Raw genomic sequence first — 19,647 nt, 5'->3', positions numbered from 1 at the left:
GGCAGTTGCTAAGTGGTTGCTAGGCAGTTGCTAACGTTTTCCAGGTGGTTGCTAAGTGGTTGCTAGGCAGTTGCTAACGTTTTCCAGGTGGTTGCTAGGCAGTTGCTAAGTTGTTGCTAGGCAGTTGCTAACGTTTTCCAGGTGGTTGCTAAGTGGTTGCTAGGCAGTTGCTAACGTATTCCAGGTGGTTGCTAGGCAGTTGCTAAGTGGTTGCTAGGCAGTTGCTAACGTTTTCCAGGTGGTTGCTCAGTGGTTGCTAGGCAGTTGCTAACGTTTTCCAGGTGGTTGCTAGGCAGTTGCTAACGTATTCCAGGTGGTTGCTAGGCAGTTGCTAAGTGGTTGCTAGGCAGTTGCTAACGTTTTCCAAGTGGTTGCTAGGCAGTTGCTAAGTGGTTGCTAGGCAGTTGCTAACGTTTTCCAGGTGGTTGCTAAGTGGTTGCTATGCAGTTGCTAACGTTTTCCAGGTGGTTGCTAGGCAGTTGCTAAGTGGTTGCTAGGCAGTTGCTAACGTTTTCCAAGTGGTTGCTAGGCAGTTGCTAAGTGGTTGCTAGGCAGTTGCTAACGTTTTCCAGGTGGTTGCTAAGTGGTTGCTAGGCAGTTGCTAACATTTTCCAGGTGGTTGCTAGGCAGTTGCTAAGTTGTTGCTAGGCAGTTGCTAACGTTTTCCAGGTGGTTGCTAAGTGGTTGCTAGGCAGTTGCTAACGTATTCCAGGTGGTTGCTAGGCAGTTGCTAAGTGGTTGCTAGGCAGTTGCTAACGTTTTCCAGGTGGTTGCTAACTGGTTGCTAGGCAGTTGCTAACGTTTTCCAGGTGGTTGCTAAGGTGTTGCTAAGTGGTTGCTATGCAGTTGCTAACGTTTTCCAGGTGGTTGCTAAGGTGGTTGCTAAGCAGTTATTAGGTGGTTGCTAAGCCCTGGCTGGGGTGCCGGGGTGTCCAAACTTTTGACTGATAGCTGCTCCATACAGCAGCTCCTCCATACACTCACAGTACTGGAGGAGCAGGGGAGAGAAGGGGTTCCGTGCGCAGAGCTGCTCGTGTGTGAGATGGAACTCTGGGCCCCCCATTCATTTCTATGGGAAAACTTCGTACGACATTTGTACGAAAACCGTACGACGTATCGTCGAAACGTTAAAATTTTCGGAAAGAACGCGGTAAGTTCTATAGACCGTCCGATTTTTGTCTTTGTATGTCAAAAATTGTTACCTACACAGTCGTTCAAAGTTGTCCCCCATTCATTTCCTATGGGAAAAAAAAGCGTACGTTTACGAAGTTTTTACGAAAACCGTACGATGTATCGCTTAAAAAAGCACAAGCAACCTATTCGGGTATAGGTCCTACGATACTGCAAAATTTCGTGGTTCTACGTCAAAAGCCCTAGGAGGAGATAGTGATTAAATTTTGAGCGCGGAATAATAATAATAACTAGAAAAGGCAAAGTTCGTGAACGAACTTTAAGTTGGCTTGGAAAAGAACGCTAATAACGTTAAAAAGTTAAAATGGTTGCTAAGCTGTTTCTGTCTGAAGAGTGTGAAGAGTCGTGGATATGCTGTTAACTTTTGGCTAAACGCTAAATGCCAAAAACGCCGAAATGTAAAAATGTTTGGTTAAACGCTGAAATCTAAAAACGTTTGGTTAAACGCTGAAATCTAAAAACGTTTGGTTAAACGCTGAAATCTAAAAACGTTTGGTTAAACGCTGAAATCTAAAAACGTTTAGTTAAACACTGAAATCTAAAAACGTTTGTTTAAATGCTGAAATCGTAAAACTTTTGGTTAATCTTTTGATTGCCAATTTGATGCTAGCAGTTGCTATCATTTCTGAAGTGGTTGCTAAGCTGTTGCTAGGCAGTTGCTAATGTTTTCCGGGTGGTTGCTAAGCTGTTGCTAACTGGTTGCTAGGCAGTTGCTAACATATAACAGGTGGTTGCTAAGGTGTTGCTAGGTGGTTGCTAGGTTGTTGCTAGGGTGTTGCTATGGTATGCGGGGTGGTTGCTAAGATGTTGCTAGGTGGTTGATAACTTGTTGCTAGTTGGTTGCTAAGGTGTTGCTATGGTATCTGGGGTGGTTGCTAAGGTGTTGCTAGGTGGTTGCTAGGCAGTTGCTATCATTTCTAAAGTGGTTGCTAAGTGGTTGCTAGGCAGTTGCTAACGTTTTCCTAGTGGTTGTTAAGGTGTTGCTAAGTGGTTGCTAGGCAGTTGCTAACGTTTTCCAGGTGGTTGCTAAGTGGTTGCTAGGCAGTTGCTAACGTTTTCCAGGTGGTTGCTAGGCAGTTGCTAAGTGGTTGCTAGGCAGTTGCTAACGTTTTCCAAGTGGTTGCTAGGCAGTTGCTAAGTGGTTGCTAGGCAGTTGCTAACGTTTTCCAGGTGGTTGCTAAGTGGTTGCTAGGCAGTTGCTAACGTTTTCCAGGTGGTTGCTAAGTGGTTGCTAGGCAGTTGCTAACGTATTCCAGGTGGTTGCTAGGCAGTTGCTAAGTGGTTGCTAGGCAGTTGCTAACGTTTTCCAGGTGGTTGGTCAGTGGTTGCTAGGCAGTTGCTAACGTTTTCCAGGTGGTTGCTAAGTGGTTACTAGGCAGTTGCTAACGTATTCCAGGTGGTTGCTAGGCAGTTGCTAAATGGTTGCTAGGCAGTTGCTAACGTTTTCTAAGTGGTTGCTAGGCAGTTGCTAAGTGGTTGCTAGGCAGTTGCTAACGTTTTCCTAGTGGTTGCTAAGTGGTTGCTAACTGGTTGCTAGGCAGTTGCTATCATTTCTAAAGTGGTTGCTAAGTGGTTGCTAGGCAGTTGCTAACGTTTTCCTAGTGGTTGCTAAGTGGTTGCTAACTGGTTGCTAGGCAGTTGCTATCATTTCTAAAGTGGTTGCTAAGTGGTTGCTAGGCAGTTGCTAACGTTTTCCTAATGGTTGCTAAGGTGTTGGTAAGTGGTTGCTAGGCTGTTGCTATCATTTCTAAAGTGGTTGCTAGGCAGTTGCTATCGTTTCTAAGGTGGTTGCTAAGTGGTTGCTAACGTTTTCCTAGTGGTTGTTAAGGTGTTGCTAAGTGGTTGCTAGGCAGTTGCTAACGTTTTCCAGGTGTTTGCTAAGTGGTTGCTAACTGGTTGCTAGGCAGTTGCTATAATTTCTAAAGTGGTTGCTAAGTTGTTGCTAAGTGGTTGCTAGGGAGTTGCTAACATTTTCCAGGTGGTTGCTAAGGTGTTGCTAAGTGGTTGCTAGGCAGTTGCTAACATTTTCCAGGTGGTTGCTAAGGTGTTGCTAAGTGGTTGCTAGGCAGTTGCTAACGTTTTCCAGGTGGTTGCTAAGCAGTTAATAGGTGGTTGCTAAAACCTGGCTGGGGTGCCGGGGTGTCCAAACTTTTGACTGATAGCTGCTCCATACAGCAGCTCCTCCATACACTCACAGTACTGGAGGAGCAGGGGAGAGAAGGGGTTCCGTGCGCAGAGCTGCTCGTGTGTGAGATGGAACTCTGGGCCCCCCATTCATTTCTATGGGAAAACTTCGTACGACAATTGTACGAAAACCGTACGTCGTATCACTTCGCAACCTGCTATTAATTTAAAGATCTCGATAAGATCTATAAGCTCGCCGAATTTGGTGTTCGTATCTCAAAAATTGTGGCGGTTACGGACGTTTAAAATTTGGCCCCATTCATTCCTATGGGAAAAAAATGCGTACGTTTACGAAGTTTTTATGAAAACCGTACGATATATCGCTTCAAAAAGCACAAGCAACCTGAACCGGTATAGGTCCGACGATCCTGCAAAGTTTCAGGTTTCTACGTTAAAAGCCCTAGGAGGAGATAGTGATTAAATTTTGCGAATAGAATAATAATAAGAATAAGATTACGAAGAACAATAAGTTGGCTTTTCCAAGCCAACTTAATAATAATAATAATAAGAAGATTACGAAGAACAAGAAGTTGGCTTTTCCAAGCCAACTTAATAATAAGTAGAATAAGATTACGAAGAACAATAAGTTGGCTTTTCCAAGCCAACTTAATAATAATAACTAGAAAAGGTAAAGTTCGTGAACGAACTTTAAGTTGGCTTGGAAAAGAACGCTAATAACGTTAAAAAGTTAAAATGGTTGCTAAACGCTAAATGCCAAAAACACAGAAATCTAAAAACGTTTGGTTAAACGTTGAAATCTAAAAATGTTTGGTTAAACGCTGAAAACTAAAAATGTTTGGTTAAACCCTGAAATCTAAAAACATTTGGATAAATGCTAAAATCTTGAAAGTGGTTGCTAGGCAGTTGCTAACATCTTACAGGTGGTTGCTAAGCTGTTGCTAAGCGGTTGCTAGTTATTTGCTAATGTATTACACATGGTTGCTAAGTGGTTGCAAGGCGGTTGCTAAACAGTTGCTTACGTTTTCCTAGTGGTTGCTAAGGTGTTGCTAAGTGGTTGCTAGGCAGTTGCTATCGTTTCTAATGTGCTTGCTAAGCTGTTGCTAGGCTGTTTCTAACGTTTTCCTGGTGGTTGCTAAGGTGTTGCTAACTGGTTGCTAGGCAGTTGCTATAATTTCTAAAGTGGTTGCTAAGTGGTTGCTAGGCCGTTGCTAACGTTTTCCAGGTGGTTGCTAAGGTGTTGCTAAGTGGTTGCTAGGCAGTTGCTAACGTTTTCCAGGTGGTTGCTAAGGTGTTGCTAACTGGTTGCTAGGCAGTTGCTATAATTTCTAAAGTGGTTGCTAAGTGGTTGCTAGGCAGTTGCTAACGTTTTCCTAGTGATTGCTAAGGTGTTGCTAAGTGGTTGCTAGGCAGTTGCTATCGTTTCTAAAGTGGTTGCTAAGCTGTTGCTAGGCTGTTTCTAACGTTTTCCTGGTGGTTGCTAAGGTGTTGCTAACTGGTTGCTAGGCAGTTGCTATAATTTCTAAAGTGGTTGCTAAGTGGTTGCTAGGCAGTTGCTAACGTTTTCCAGGTGGTTGCTCAGTGGTTGCTAGGCAGTTGCTAACGTTTTCCAGGTGGTTGCTAAGTGGTTGCTAGGCAGTTGCTAACGTATTCCAGGTGGTTGCTAGGCAGTTGCTAAGTGGTTGCTAGGCAGTTGCTAACGTTTTCCAAGTGGTTGCTAGGCAGTTGCTAAGTGGTTGCTAGGCAGTTGCTAACGTTTTCCAGGTGGTTGCTAAGTGGTTGCTAGGCAGTTGCTAACGTTTTCCAGGTGGTTGCTAGGCAGTTGCTAAGTGGTTGCTAGGCAGTTGCTAACGTTTTCCAAGTGGTTGCTAGGCAGTTGCTAAGTGGTTGCTAGGCAGTTGCTAACGTTTTCCAGGTGGTTGCTAAGTGGTTGCTAGGCAGTTGCTAACGTTTTCCTAGTGGTTGTTAAGGTGTTGCTGAGTGGTTGCTAGGCAGTTGCTATCATTTCTAAAGTGGTTGCTAAGTGGTTGCTAGGCATTTGCTAACGTTTTCCAGGTGGTTGCTAAGTGGTTGCTAACTGGTTGCTAGGCAGTTGCTATCATTTCTAAAGTGGTTGCTAAGTGGTTGCTAGGCAGTTGCTAACGTTTTCCTAGTGGTTGCTAAGTGGTTGCTAACTGGTTGCTAGGCAGTTGCTAACGTTTTCCAGGTGGTTGCTAAGGTGTTGCTAAGTGGTTGCTAGGCAGTTGCTAACGTTTTCCAGGTGGTTGCTAAGCAGTTATTAGGTGGTTGCTAAGCCCTGGCTGGGGTGCCGGGGTGTCCAAACTTTTGACTGATAGCTGCTCCATACAGCAGCTCCTCCATACACTCACAGTACTGGAGGAGCAGGGGAGAGAAGGGGTTCCGTGCGCAGAGCTGCTCGTGTGTGAGTTAGAACTCTGGGCCCCCCATTCATTTCTATGGGAAAACTTCGTACGACATTTGTACGAAAACCGTACGACATGTCGTCAAAACGTTAAAATTTTCGGAAAGAACACGGTAAGTTCTATAGACCGTCCGATTTTTGTCTTTGTATGTCAAAAATTGTTACCTACACAGTCGTTCAAAGTTGTCCCCCATTCATTTCCTATGGGAAAAAAAAGCGTACGTTTACGAAGTTTTTACGAAAACCGTACGATGTATCGCTTAAAAAAGCACAAGCAACCTATTCGGGTATAGGTCCTACGATACTGCAAAATTTCGTGGTTCTACGTCAAAAGCCCTAGGAGGAGATAGTGATTAAATTTTGCGAATAGAATAATAATAATAAGAATAAGATTACGAAGAACAGTAAGTTGGCTTTTCCAAGCCAACTTAATAATAATAAGAAGATTACGAAGAACAAGAAGTTGGCTTTTCCAAGCCAACTTAATTAACAAGAACTTTTGCCATGTCCCATGAAAGCTAAAGAATTCTACACTGACCTGTGGGATAGGTGAGCAGGGTCTCCTACATTAAATGTGGACGTGATTTCTGGTAAAGTTGGCTGTTTGTTCAGAAAGATGGCCACCATCATTACCATCTATTATGGGTGGTAATGCCTCCTATGATGTAGTGCAAGCTTTCCTCCTATTCTCACCTTTAGTGTGGGAGTAGCCCTCGGCGGTCACCCTCCACTGCACCAGCACTCCCAGCAGGGCAAGAGCAGGCCACGCCCCCAGCATCACCCAGGTGACCCAACACTGTGGCAGTGCGGGCGCTGCCTTCACCCGCTCGTACACGTAGCGCACCAGGGCAAATAGCTCCACAAAGTAGTCGGTGGCTACAATGATGACGGCTGCACCGAAGACTGCCGTGGACAGGGTGGTGAAGCAGCGCTGCCACTGCAGGGTGAGCACAGCGAAGAGCATGCCCAGACCCAGCAACACGCCCAGCGGCACCCAGACGGAGCGTGGAGGCTGGGACGACAGCTCCTCCATACCCACCAGCGTACCGATTCCCACCAGCAGGCCCAGCAGCAGACCCACCATGAAGAGCCCCACACTGCGGACCAGCATGGTGACCAGGCCGCACAGCGTGCCGATGCCCAGGCCGATGCCCACGCTGGCCTCCACGCTCAGCTGCGTGTCCAGCACCCGCTCCTTATAGCACAGCAGGAAGATGATGACCGAGCCGAACATCAGGCCCGTTAGGAAGAGCACAGCCTTGAAGCAGCGGTAACCTGCAGGTGAAGAGGAGACAGAGAGAGTTAATTGCAACAAAGTTATGTCACTGTCAATAAGGGAGATCATCAGGTGAATTTAGGCACAACTGTGGCCATCTGATTTTTATGCATAATTAAGGATTCAAGGAGATTTTATTGTCATTCACCTCACATGTGGTACACAAGGTGGAATGGAATTGTATTCTCACGGTCCAGCTTACACCCAAGGAGCAATTTAAAAATAGAAAATATATGTTTAAAATAGATAGTCATTATAATTACAAAACAATAATCACAGTACTGATGCTAGTCACAGTGCTAGACACTATGATATGAAAGCTCCTGTGCACCATAAATTAACCTACAGACATTACACACATTTCATATCTAACAGCAAAGTTTACACCATCCAATCAAACTTGGCAAAAAAAAAAGTTCAAATCTAAATGTTTATAGAAATGAGGGCTCGTGATATGGCCCTAAAATTCTATCATGATATTTCAGGTTTATTTTTGAAATAATATTCCTGGCGACATGACAAAACAGATTTTTTCAAAACAATAAAAAAAAAAAAAAAAAATACATATACATGAGGTATACTGTATACCTGTGGTATCAGATCAATATCAGATATCAACCGAAATGCACATGTTGTATATCAGTATTTTTTTATCAATATCAGAACTAAAAAGAACAGATCATTTTATTCCTATTCCAAACCTTCTATCAGTAATTGTGAATACATTAAACAGGAGGAAATGGAATGTTTGGGGTATAAACTTAAACATAAGGTCAGTCGTTTAAAAGAAGAAAGTAGCTAGAACAATAGAGATTCTGGTAACACAGGAATATCTGCAAGCAGAGCTGATTTCACGCATCCAAAATGACTCACGAGTGTGATGCTGTGATTCTAGAGATCTAATTAGCACGTTTACACTTTCATCAGCAACCAAATGACAAACTGAGAACATCTCTGCCAGAGAAGTCCCTTTAACAAGCTCCTCCCCATGTCAACACCCAGAGTTTCACAAGCAATCAAGAAGCTGAAACAGAAAGATCACACCTGGTATTAACATTCAAGGATTCAAGGAGATTTTATTGTTATTCACATACAATGTGGTACATGAGGTAGAAGGAAATTGTATTTTTACGGTCCAGTTACACCCAGAAGAGCAATTGTTAAAATAGGATGAATAAAAATGAAATAAAATAAAATAAAATAGAATAATTTAGATATCAGGATAAATACACAAAATATAAAGGAGAGTAGGAAAGTAGCAGCTACATGAAGTCCAGAGCGCAAATTTGCTACAGCAACATGGTTCCTTCGTGATCTGAGGAGCATCATTGGTCACTCAAACCACATTTGGAGGTAAGCAGAAACAAAAATGCGAATTATTACATGATTACTGTAGTGTGAACGCTAAAGCATCTCAGTGCATCCCACCAATACACCCTCCACATACTGAAACACTCGTTACAACAGCAATACCCAATCATCCTCCGTCCGCACGGGATAGCTGATCACGCATCAATAACAAGCTAATGGATAAAGGTGCTACTTGTGGCTGGAGTGCAGGCCGAACTATCTGCCTCATCTGTATTTGAGAGGACTCAATCTAAAGAAAACATGAAAACTCTTACTGTAACAGGCCCGCCTCCTGCCCTGCCTCCAGCCCCTCCTCTAGGCAGGCCTCCAGAAGAAATGATGTGAGAAATTTGATCATCAAATCACAAGTCGCTGCGGTTAGTATGACAGGCTATGCATTTTAGTAATCATATGTGAACAGATCACCCAGGAAGAATGTTAATGCCAGGTGTGAATGAGGCCTTTAAGTCTACATTCCCAGGGAATGTAAAAGTTTTTAATTTTTTTAAATGATCTATATCAGACATTGGTTTGAATTGTTCACTCTCCTAAACTGATGCTCATGCACTTAAAAGCAATGTTTCACAAAGTTTCAGCATTAACGTCAGCATCATAGGAGGTATCAAGGAGTTCCAGGGTCTGCAAATGGGCTTATCACCAAAAATGCATTTTAACTCAATGTAAAAAAAAAAAAAAAAAAAAAGCCCACTTCTTTAGTTTGTGTTCTTTGTAACTTTAAACTTAGTTTTTAACCTTTTATTTTGGAGCTGTGGAGCTGAGGCCGTGAAGCATCAAGTGCAAAACCAACAAGACTGAGAAACAGCTTCATTCCAGAAGCTGCAAGACTCTTAAACTCTATCTAGCCAACACACTGCTCTAACACTATACGAGGACAATTACATATGTTATCATGTTACTGCTCTTTATTCACATTTATCCATGCTGCTATAGCAAAACTTGCACTCTGGATTTCATTTTGCTGCTACTTTCCTACTCTCCTTTATATTTTGTGTATTTACCTCGATATCTGTTTTATTAATATTTTATTTATACAATGAATTTTATTTGATCTTATATTTGCCTTATTTTAACAATTGCTCTTTGGATGTAACTGGACCGTGAGAATATAATGTCGTTCCACCTCATGTACCACATGGGATATGAATGACTATAAAGTCTCCTCCTCTCTATTGCTGCCATGAATTTTCCCTTCTACTCACAGCCTTTTTCCTTCCCATGAATTCTGATCTGGCTGTTTAAACACATTGCTACAAATCAGATATGATCATATCATATACCATATGAGAACAGTTTTTGGTACCACTTTAAAATAAGGCTTCTTTATAAAGGGGTTATAAATAGTTTATAAAGGAGTTTATTAATATTATCAATTAGGTTATACATACTTTATAAACCATTAAATAAGCATTACAACACATGCATAAAAAGGCAACAGTGGCCTGTTGTTTGCCAAATAGTGATTATACATAAATTTACACTGTTAAACCTCAGATCTTTTTCTTACTTTTTCTGTTTTATCAGTCTGCATTAATATCTGTTATTAACGTTAGGTACCCAGAATTATCTTGGATTAAATGTGTTGTATATTAACATAAAGGACATTAATTAACTTAACTGCCAGTCTATATTATTTTTTTTATATATGATAATGCTGACTGATTGAAAAAAAAGAAGTAGGCCATATTTTGTGTGTTATAATGGTTATAAAGTATGTACAACCTAATTATTAACCATTAATAAACTCCCTCATAGAGTGTTTGTAAACTATTTATTAAGGAGCCTTATTTTAAAGTGATAAGTTTTTTTGTGCTGTCCACACTGCCTCACATATGACAGAACTTGGACACTTTTACCTGCTGTTTGAACCCAGGAGCCTAATATGATGAGAACCGGTGAGACTGGGAGTAAATCAGTGTGTTTAGGTCTGTGCTGGATGCTTAGAGTGAGCGCAGCGTGGGTCATGGGGGACAGTTATACAATTGCTGACCTGGTTTGCAACTTCATCAATATTGAAAAGGGTGAGGCCACATTCCAGCTGAACAGAGGGCTGCCATGCTGGACGAAACAGCCATGAACAGCCATGCTGGACAAAAGTCATGGGACAGCACTACAGTTCCGTGCTTGGTAGACAACATGCAAATGTTTGAGGGTCAATGGCATGACACTGGTCCAACTGCTTTTTATTCAGTTAAAAAAAAATCATAAAATCTAATGTTTGAACGCAGAAAATTATGGCATATACAGTACTGTGCAAACATTTTAGGACCCTAAGCACATTACTTATTACTTATTTGGTCTGAAACACACCAGATATTTGAACAGATGAAAAACACAGTATACAGTAACAGTATGAAGAATCTCATTTTTTTTTAATAGTTCATATCCTGTGAGCTTTCTCCTGGATGGTGTTAAATTCCATTAGCAGCTCACCTGACTTAAACTCAGTAAACTTGTTTACCGAACTAGCTGCTGATACGCTGAGAACTATAAATGATACTAGACTAGAAGGTTTGCACTGTACTGTTTAAGTAGTACCTCTCCTATATATGTGCTCAATTTAACAAATAATTAGTTAATTTTCATTTAAATTTTATTTAAAGTGCAAAATATTATGTAGTCAACCCAAATAGACATAACTGTAGTAAAACAAACTAAACAAAATAATTTCTGTAAATTGCTGACACAATCTACTAATTAAGTTAATAAAAAAAAGTAATATTAAGATAAATCATGGTTGTACCACATTTTGTAAAGTCTAGATCACTTAATTATAATTTTTTTATAATATGAATGTGTGTTGAAACAACATTCATAATATTAAAACAATTGGAAGAGATACTTTTATTTTTGCGATATTAAAATCAATCTGTTTAAAATACTTTTGTTTCACTGTCCCTTGAACGAGTTGAACACAACATGTGAGCAGTAGGGTCGCATTGATAAAGGACTAACAGTCAAAATATTCTATTGATATCTAAGAATAATTAAATGGTAAATAATATTTTCTGTAATATTCTCATGTAGAGAAATCACACCACCAGGTTTCCTGTGTCATACTAGTTTCGTATATATTACATATTTTTTACTATTATTATGGATGGTGATGCGAATATAATTATCTTTGCCTTGTCCAGAGCACAATGTGATATAATAGATGTTCCCCCGGGGTGGCGGGGTGTGTCTTGGAATGCATGTGTTCTCTGTGTCCTCTTTTTTCCCCCTGTGTTTTGTGTTTCTGTTGTTCTTTATTGCTCTTTGCCACTGCTTCCCTCCCACTGGCAGATTTGGTTCTACTTGAGTGACTTTTTACTTTAGGAATTCTGTCAGTGGATGGGGAGAAGTTAAGGCATGCCTTACGTTTCTCAGGCTAAAAATATACTGTTTGGTAATACATTCACAACACCTGAATGCATTGTGAATGTAATAGTTCACATACTTGTCTGTGTGGTACTAGAGGCTTCCACTTGCCACAGCGGCAAGAAAACATTATAGAGATGTGAGTCAGATAAGAGCCGACCAACTCTTGGGAGGCCAAGAGTAAATCCAAAATGACCAAAATCAAAAAGGCTAAAAACGCTAATTACAAAAAGCAACTAACCCTCTACACACTAAAAACTAAGTACTTTCTTGTTTTTTTTTTCATAATTGTACCCTCAAAGGTACAATCTTGGTCTTTACAAGGTCAGATGGGTTTCCTCTGAACTACAAAGTCTTTCCTAACAGCAGGAAGTACAGATTTGTACCATTTAACCAACCAAAAGGTACATTTAGTATTCTGTATCACTGTACTAATAAACAATATAGATTTTAATTATACATTTTTTATTTTAAAGACAGACAATTTTGGATCATCATTTTCTTGACACATTCAGTTGATGATAATGTTTATAATCTTTACTGGCACAAAAAACATGGGTACAAAAAAAAAAAAAAAAAAAAAAAAAAAAAAAAAAAAAGTACCTCACTGAAAGGTACTCTGCTGTACCTCAATATAAGGTCTAGCCCCAGCGACAAGCTTTGTACTCTTTTAAGTACAAATCTGTACTTATTTTTGTGAAGCCAAGATATTCCTTTATTTTTTCCTTTAATATTGTATATTTCCATTTTATATTGTATATTTCCATCACACAGCAGCAGCACAGATGCTAGCCTAGACTGCTTAGACTGTTTAAAAGGCTTATAGCTGGAGTTTAACAGCTATAATATTTCAGTCTGCGAAACTGAAATATCTGATATTGTTCTGTTTTGAGATGATGTCCAATGAGTACAAATGTTGAGTATGAAAATGATCAAACATATACACTACCGTTCAAAAGTTTGGGGTCACATTGAAACGTCCTTATTTTTGAAGGAAAAGCACTGTACTTTTCAATGAAGATAACTTTAAACTAGTCCTAACTTTAAACAAATACACTCTGTACATTGCTAATGTGGTAAATGACTATTCTAGCTGCAAATGTCTGGTTTTGGTGCAATATCTACATAGGTGTATAGAGGCCCATTTCCAGCAACTATCACTCCAGTGTTCTAATGGTACAATGTGTTTGCTCATTGGCTCAGAAGGCTAATTGATGATTAGAAAACCCTTGTGCAATCATGTTCACACACCTGAAAACAGTCTAGCTCATTACAGAAACTACAAAACTGACCTTCCTTTGAGCAGATTGAGTTTCTGGAGCATCACATTTGTGGGGTCAATTAAACGCTCAAAATGGCCAGAAAAAGAGAACTTTCATCTGAAACTCGACAGTCTATTCTTGTTCTTAGAAATAACGGCTATTCCATGCGAGAAATTGCTAAGAAATTGAAAATTTCCTACAACGGTGTGTACTACTCCCTTCAGAGGACAGCACAAACAGGCTCTAACCAGAGTAGAAAAAGAAGTGGGAGGCCGCGTTGCACAACTAAGCAAGAAGATAAGTACATTAGAGTCTCTAGTTTGAGAAACAGACGCCTCACAGGTCCCCAACTGGCATCTTCATTAAATAGTACCCGCAAAACACCAGTGTCAACATCTACAGTGAAGAGGCGGCTGCGGGATTTTGGGCTTCAGGGCAGAGTGGCAAAGAAAAAGCCATATCTGAGACTGGCTAATAAAAGAAAAAGATTAAGATGGGCAAAAGAACACAGACATTGGACAGAGGAAGACTGGAAAAAAGTGTTGTGGACAGATGAATCCAAGTTTGAGGTGTTTGGATCACAAAGAAAAACGTTTGTGAGACGCAGAACAAATGAAAAGATGCTGGAAGAATGCCTGACGCCATCTGTTAAGCATGGTGGAGGTAATGTGATGGTCTGGGGTTGCTTTGGTGCTGGTAAGGTGGGAGATTTGTACAGGGTAAAAGGGATTCTGAATAAGGAAGGCTATCACTCCATTTTGCAACGCCATGCCATACCCAGTGGACAGCGCCTGATCGGAGCCAATTTCGTCCTACAACAGGACAATGACCCTAAACACACCTCCAAATTGTGCAAGAACTATTTACAGCAGAAGCAGGCAGCTGGTATCCTATTGGTAATGGAGTGGCCAGCGCAGTCACCAGATCTGAACCCCATTGAGCTGTTGTGGGAGCAGCTTGACCGTATGGTACGCCAGAAGTGCCCATCCAACCATTTGTGGGAGCTGCTTCTAGAAGCGTGGGGTGCAATTTCTCCAGCTTACCTCAACAAATTAACAGCTAGAATGCCAAAGGTGTGCAATGCTGTAATTGCTGCAAATGGAGGATTCTTTGATGAAAGCAAAGTTTGATGTAAAAACAATGTTATTTCAAATACAAATCATTATTTCTAACCTTGTCAATGTCTTGACTCTATTTTCTATTCATTTCACAACGTATGGTGGTGAATAAGTGTGACTTTTCATGGAAAACACAAAATTGTTTGAGTGACCCCAAACTTTTGAACGGTAGTGTATAAACTATAATTTTGCACAATATGAACCCACAAAATTTGGACTTACTTGAGAGAGCCTTTTGCCAGTCAAGCAAACCTGGAAGACATTCTTAAGTGGTTATTCTCCTCTCTAGAGATTCTCAGGCGAGTATCCATTCTTAAAAACCTTCTGTATTGTTGACTGCCGCAGTGTGGCAGTCAACAATACAGTGTGGCAGTGCCGCAGCTGCCGCAGTGTGGACAGTCTGACCTTTTCTAATCAGAATTAAGTCAAGTATGTGTTCAATTTGTGGGCATACCACATTGCTTAGAAGGGATGATGACAGAGGCTGAGGGGGCCAAAGTTCACTTGGTGGCCATATGTGCAAAAAGAAGACCAGGCTCTGATATCTGAATGGTGAAAGACTAAATTATTGGAAAATAAAGGGCAAATTTCTGTTTCAAAAACATATTTTGAATCAACTAGATGAAGTCCTCATGTTTTTCGTATTTGGATTCATTATGCGCACATTTTTTCAAACACTGATCAATAGCCTGAATTTATTAATGAGACATGAATGTAGCCATTTTTTATCAATCTATATTTGAGCCATCAACTGCGCACTGTGTAGCTTGATTTAGGGTGTGTTAGTGTGTCTTTGCTATCATAACAACGGGAAAAGTACACCTTGTGCAGCTTGAAACGCGCAAAAGGAAAGTATTAATTCTCTTAAATGACGTAACGTGAAATAAACCAATCAGGATGCACCCCGAGTTTGGCAGACTGTTATTTTAATGACGCAGGGCTTCTGTGCTTTTCAGCAGAGGAAACTGACCTGCTCGCTCACAGTATGAGGGTGTATGAGCAGGTTGTTTATGGGAACAGCAATATGATTTTATTTAGTATTTTTTTTTTTTGTTGATGTAAAAGTTAGGTTTGTGCAGTGGTACATGTCCTTGTTTGTTTAACAAGCGGTGCACCTGCGTAACTAAATAGGTATAAACATTTGGCAGTTGGCTGTTTTTTCAGACAGTGGCACACCTGTGTTTTTCTGTGGCAAGATAGCAATACTTCTGAAATTTACCTGAACACTGCATGTCCAACACGCCTATCAGTATAAATATATTCAGACGCTCTTTTGCTATTTAAACAACGCAGGTACAAACGTGAAAATAGACTGTTTAAATGGTGTAAGGTAGAAATTAGCATCAAACAGTTAGAGAAAGATGCTGAAAAGGATTTTACCCTTCCCCTTATTTGATTAGATAACATAACTGAGATTTTCTGCTGATGTTGCACATTTTTCATAAGATGGCTCTCTTACCAAAGAAGCAGTAGATGATGCCGAACAGACAGCACATGGAGCAGACCACTGAGGGCACCACCTCATACCGCCGCGGTGTCCCGTCACTGCACGGCTCCAACGGCTCCGGCCCAATTTCTCTCGGGGGAGGAGCCAGCTTGAAGGCCAGGGTCTGAAGCGTGGACGTCATGGTATCAGCAATGCAACAAACAGGAAGATACACCAAGAGGAGGAGACAGGGAGAGGTCCTGGGAGGGGCTGGGAGATTAGGGCACGCCTCTTGTCCACATGGATCTTCCTGTAAAGTAGAAAACAGCAGAAATTTGTTAGCAGAAATGTATAAATGTATTTGCACAACAAAAACACAGTAGAGATGTGACTAATCTGATCCTATATCTGTATCGGGTCCAGTACTGATGTCATTCATTCACTCATCAGATATCAGAAATTCAGGGCTAAGCCATTTACTTATCCAGAGTCGAGTCCACAGCTTGTGCTGAACCTTCCTTACACCTTTCATAATGTAAAGTCTCAAATATACAGGGGTTGGACAATGAAACTGAAACACCTGTCATTTTAGTGTGGGAGGTTTCGTGACTAAATTGGAGCAGCCTGGTGGCCAATCTTCATTAATTGCACATTGCACCAGTAAGAGCAGAGTGTGAAGGTTCAATTAGCAGGGTAAGAGCACAGTTTTGCTCTAAATTTTCAGCATATCACCAAGAAGGACCAACCACATCCAACAGGATTAACTGTGGATGCAAGAGGAAGCTGTCTGAAAGGGATGTTCGGGTGCTAACCCGGATTGTATACAAAAAACATAAAACCACGGCTGCCCAAATCACGGCAGAATTCAATGTGCACAAAAACTCTCCTGTTTCCAACAGAACTGTCCGTCACCACAATAAATTATTGTGGTCTAAAACCAGGTGTTTCAGTTTCATTGTCCAATCCCTGTACTTGTCGAATTAACACATTGTCTGCAGTGTAGCCTCTACGTGGGCCTGTCAAAATAATCAATTTCTATTGAACGATATACTGTCTCAGATATGTCACATACGCCACTGATATACTGATAATATAACGGCATAATAATTAGTTTAAATTTACTGTTAAAGAGCAATGAATGTTTAATCATTAAGAATATTAAGACTTTGAAATTGGAATATAAAATGCTTTAATATATAAAAAATAAAAACATTTTTTAAATACAGTGACGTGAAACAGCATTTGCCCCCTTTCATGATTTTTTTTCTTTTGCCGTTTTTTACTCTTAAATGCTTCAGATTATCAAACACATTTAAATAGTAGCCAAATACAACACAAAGTAAACACAAAATGCAGTTTTAAAATGAAGGAGAAAACAAATTCAAACCTACATGATCCTGTACGAAAAGGTGATTGCCCCCTAAACTTAAAAACTAGTTGGGCCACCCTTAGCAGCAACAACTGCAAACAAGTGTTTGCAATAACTTGCAGTGCGTCTTTCACAGTGCTGTGGAGGAATTTTGGCTACACGGTTCTTTACCGAATTGTTGTAATTCAGCCACATTGGAGGGTTTTTCAGCATTAACCGTCTTTTTAAGGTCATGCTACAGCATCTCAATTGGATTCAGGTCAAGACTTTGACTAGGCCACTCCAAAGTCTTCATTTTGTTTTTCTTCAGCCATTCAGAGGTGGACTTGCTGGTGTGTTTTGGATCATTGTCCTGCTGCAGAACCCAAGTTCGTTTCAGCTTGAGGTCACGAACAGATGGCCGGATATTCTCCTTCAGGACTTTTTGGTAGACAGCAAAATTTATGGTTCCATTTATAACATCAAGTCTTCCAGGCCCTGAAGCAGCAAAACAGCCCCAGACCATCACACTACCACCACCATGTTTTACTGTAGGTATGATGTTCTTTTTCTGAAATGCTGTGTTTCTTTTACACCAGATGAAATGGGACACACAACTTTTAAGTATTTGTACAAAAGTCGTGGGCATCACCCAGATGTATTCTTTTTAAAACATGCCATAAATGTTCTTTTTGCTCAGAATGGAACTCTAAATTTTGTGTTTACCTGTTTTGTGTTAGACTAAAATTCAAATTTGTTTGATGATCTGAAACATTTTAGAGTAAAAATCATTCAAAAAATAAGTAATCATTAGCTAAGATAACTTCGCCTTAGCGTTTGTTTACCTGACTGCCTTTCTCTCTGTACATTTCATTCAGACAAAAAATACTTTTATGCTACGTCATTTATTTGGTGGTGGAAAAAGTGGATCACTAAAACACAACTGAAGTTTCAAAAACTTAAAACTCTCTCCTCAGCCTGACACTTCTCTTCTTTATAATCTCATTATTCATCTCGAATTAAGCTTTGTGAGACAAGTAACATTCCAGGGGTTACACGACACCAACAACCACAGCACCACACCTCACTATCAAAACAGTGCAATTCCTCTCCTCTCCAACCAGCTTTACCCACAACTACAAATCTCTCTCTCCCTCCCTCTCCCTGCCGGTTTAAACAGGATACAGTCTCTGTGCACACCCTCATGCAGTCATCAGAGCAACCAAGTTCATCAGATGTTCCTGACCTGAGCATCACTGATCACAGACCTGTTTACAACATCCAGTTAATACAAACCCAAATCAACTCAATCAAACATTCACTGCTGACTAGGTATATGATAACCATTTCAGAAAATATCAAGATATGATGGGAATTTCTGGAACGGAGTGGATTTTCTGTTGTTGTTTTTTTTCTAGCTGGATTACTCACTGATTGTTGATGACAGGCAGAGGGCACTGATGTGATACATATTTTATGTCTGGTTCATTTTCATTCCATTGGTTATTTTGAACATTCATATTTGACTGTGAATCAGTAATGTATATCTTCTCGAATGAACAAAACAAATACGCAATCTATAAGACTATTATATCAATAATAGTCAATTCTAATATTCTAATTTCATGCAATTTGCAAAATGGACATACATATAGAAGCTTAGTAGCTTTTCTTTAACTCAAATATTAGAAGGCTATTTTGCTGCTTTCTATTCTTAAGCAGATAGCTCAGATTAAAGTTTGTATTCATATTGATTTCATACAAGGGGTGTAACGGTACATGGTTTGGTTTGCGCAAACACACGCAGAATACACAGTACAGTGAGTCTATAGGAGACTTGTGGAACCAATGAACGTAATGCGGAACTAACGTTCAGAGGAGTGTTGCACCCAGAAAGTGTAGTTGCAGCACTGTGGCTATTAGTAACTCCCTACTGACTTAGCCTGCTCTGAAAGTTTAGCTCTTAGCACACGGGTTGAGTATGGCAACTGGAAACTTATGTTATAATATCTAATTCTGCTATTTCTTAAAAAGAACTCAAATACTAAAATGCATCCAGTAATATTCTTAGGAAGAATATTTGTAGTTTAAGTTGTTAAAGTAATGCTGTTGTTTTTGTTCTTTATAAAGTGTCCCAATCAGGCTCATTGTTTGTTTGTTCCAACAAGATCCAAAATATGGAGCCTCTCATGATGACAGTAGGAGAGAACCCTGGTTTCAAGCATTTAATAAAAGTGATTGAGCTCCATTACAACATTTCATCCCAAAAAAAACAAAACATGGTTATAATGAAGATTCTTTGTTATAATTAAGTTAATAAAGGTTAGGCTATATTAAATGCCCAGCCTCTTTAATGTTTCTACTAACCATACCGAAAACGTACCAAACCGTGGGGTTTATACCAAGTTGTAAACCTAATCGTGAATTTTCTGTACTGTTACACCCCTATTTCATACACATAGGTTCTAACTGTGCTGCACTGTTCTGACTGCCTTGAAAATAAAATTTAATAGATTAAAACATTATTGTTTTAATATTTTATAGTTCTAAAGCTATTTTATATTTTTATAATATCACCAAGACCGTGTTTGCATGTCCTGCACTGACCCCATGTAAGAAAAGGCCTGCAGAAGCCAGCATGAGTTGTACATGCCAATATCCTCATCTCCCCTCCCTCGCTCTCTTCCTCCTGTCTCTCTCCCTCTCTTTCTCTCCATTCTCTCTCTTAATCTCA

At 40.2% G+C, this 19,647-nt stretch overlaps 1 protein-coding gene across 1 annotated transcript in view; it reads right to left on the bottom strand.

Moving 5' to 3' along the window:
* tmem198b (transmembrane protein 198b) overlaps window positions 1-19,647 on the bottom strand; it is a 60,605-nt gene that overhangs the window by 18,511 nt on the left and 22,447 nt on the right. Inside the window, exons 2-3 of the mRNA XM_022675495.2 lie at window positions 15,599-15,875; window positions 6,449-7,030 (exon numbers count right to left, since the gene is read on the bottom strand). Coding sequence (XP_022531216.1) covers window positions 6,449-7,030; window positions 15,599-15,767 — 751 coding nt within the window. The 5' untranslated portion in view covers window positions 15,768-15,875. The remainder of the gene's footprint in view (window positions 1-6,448; window positions 7,031-15,598; window positions 15,876-19,647) is intronic.

The sequence above is a fragment of the Astyanax mexicanus genome, chromosome 5, assembly GCF_023375975.1.
Source record: "Astyanax mexicanus isolate ESR-SI-001 chromosome 5, AstMex3_surface, whole genome shotgun sequence".
NCBI classification, from domain to species: Eukaryota; Metazoa; Chordata; class Actinopteri; order Characiformes; family Acestrorhamphidae; genus Astyanax; species Astyanax mexicanus.
Note: the sequence above shows the minus strand (reverse complement) of the source record. Positions and strands in the feature narration are given on the sequence as shown.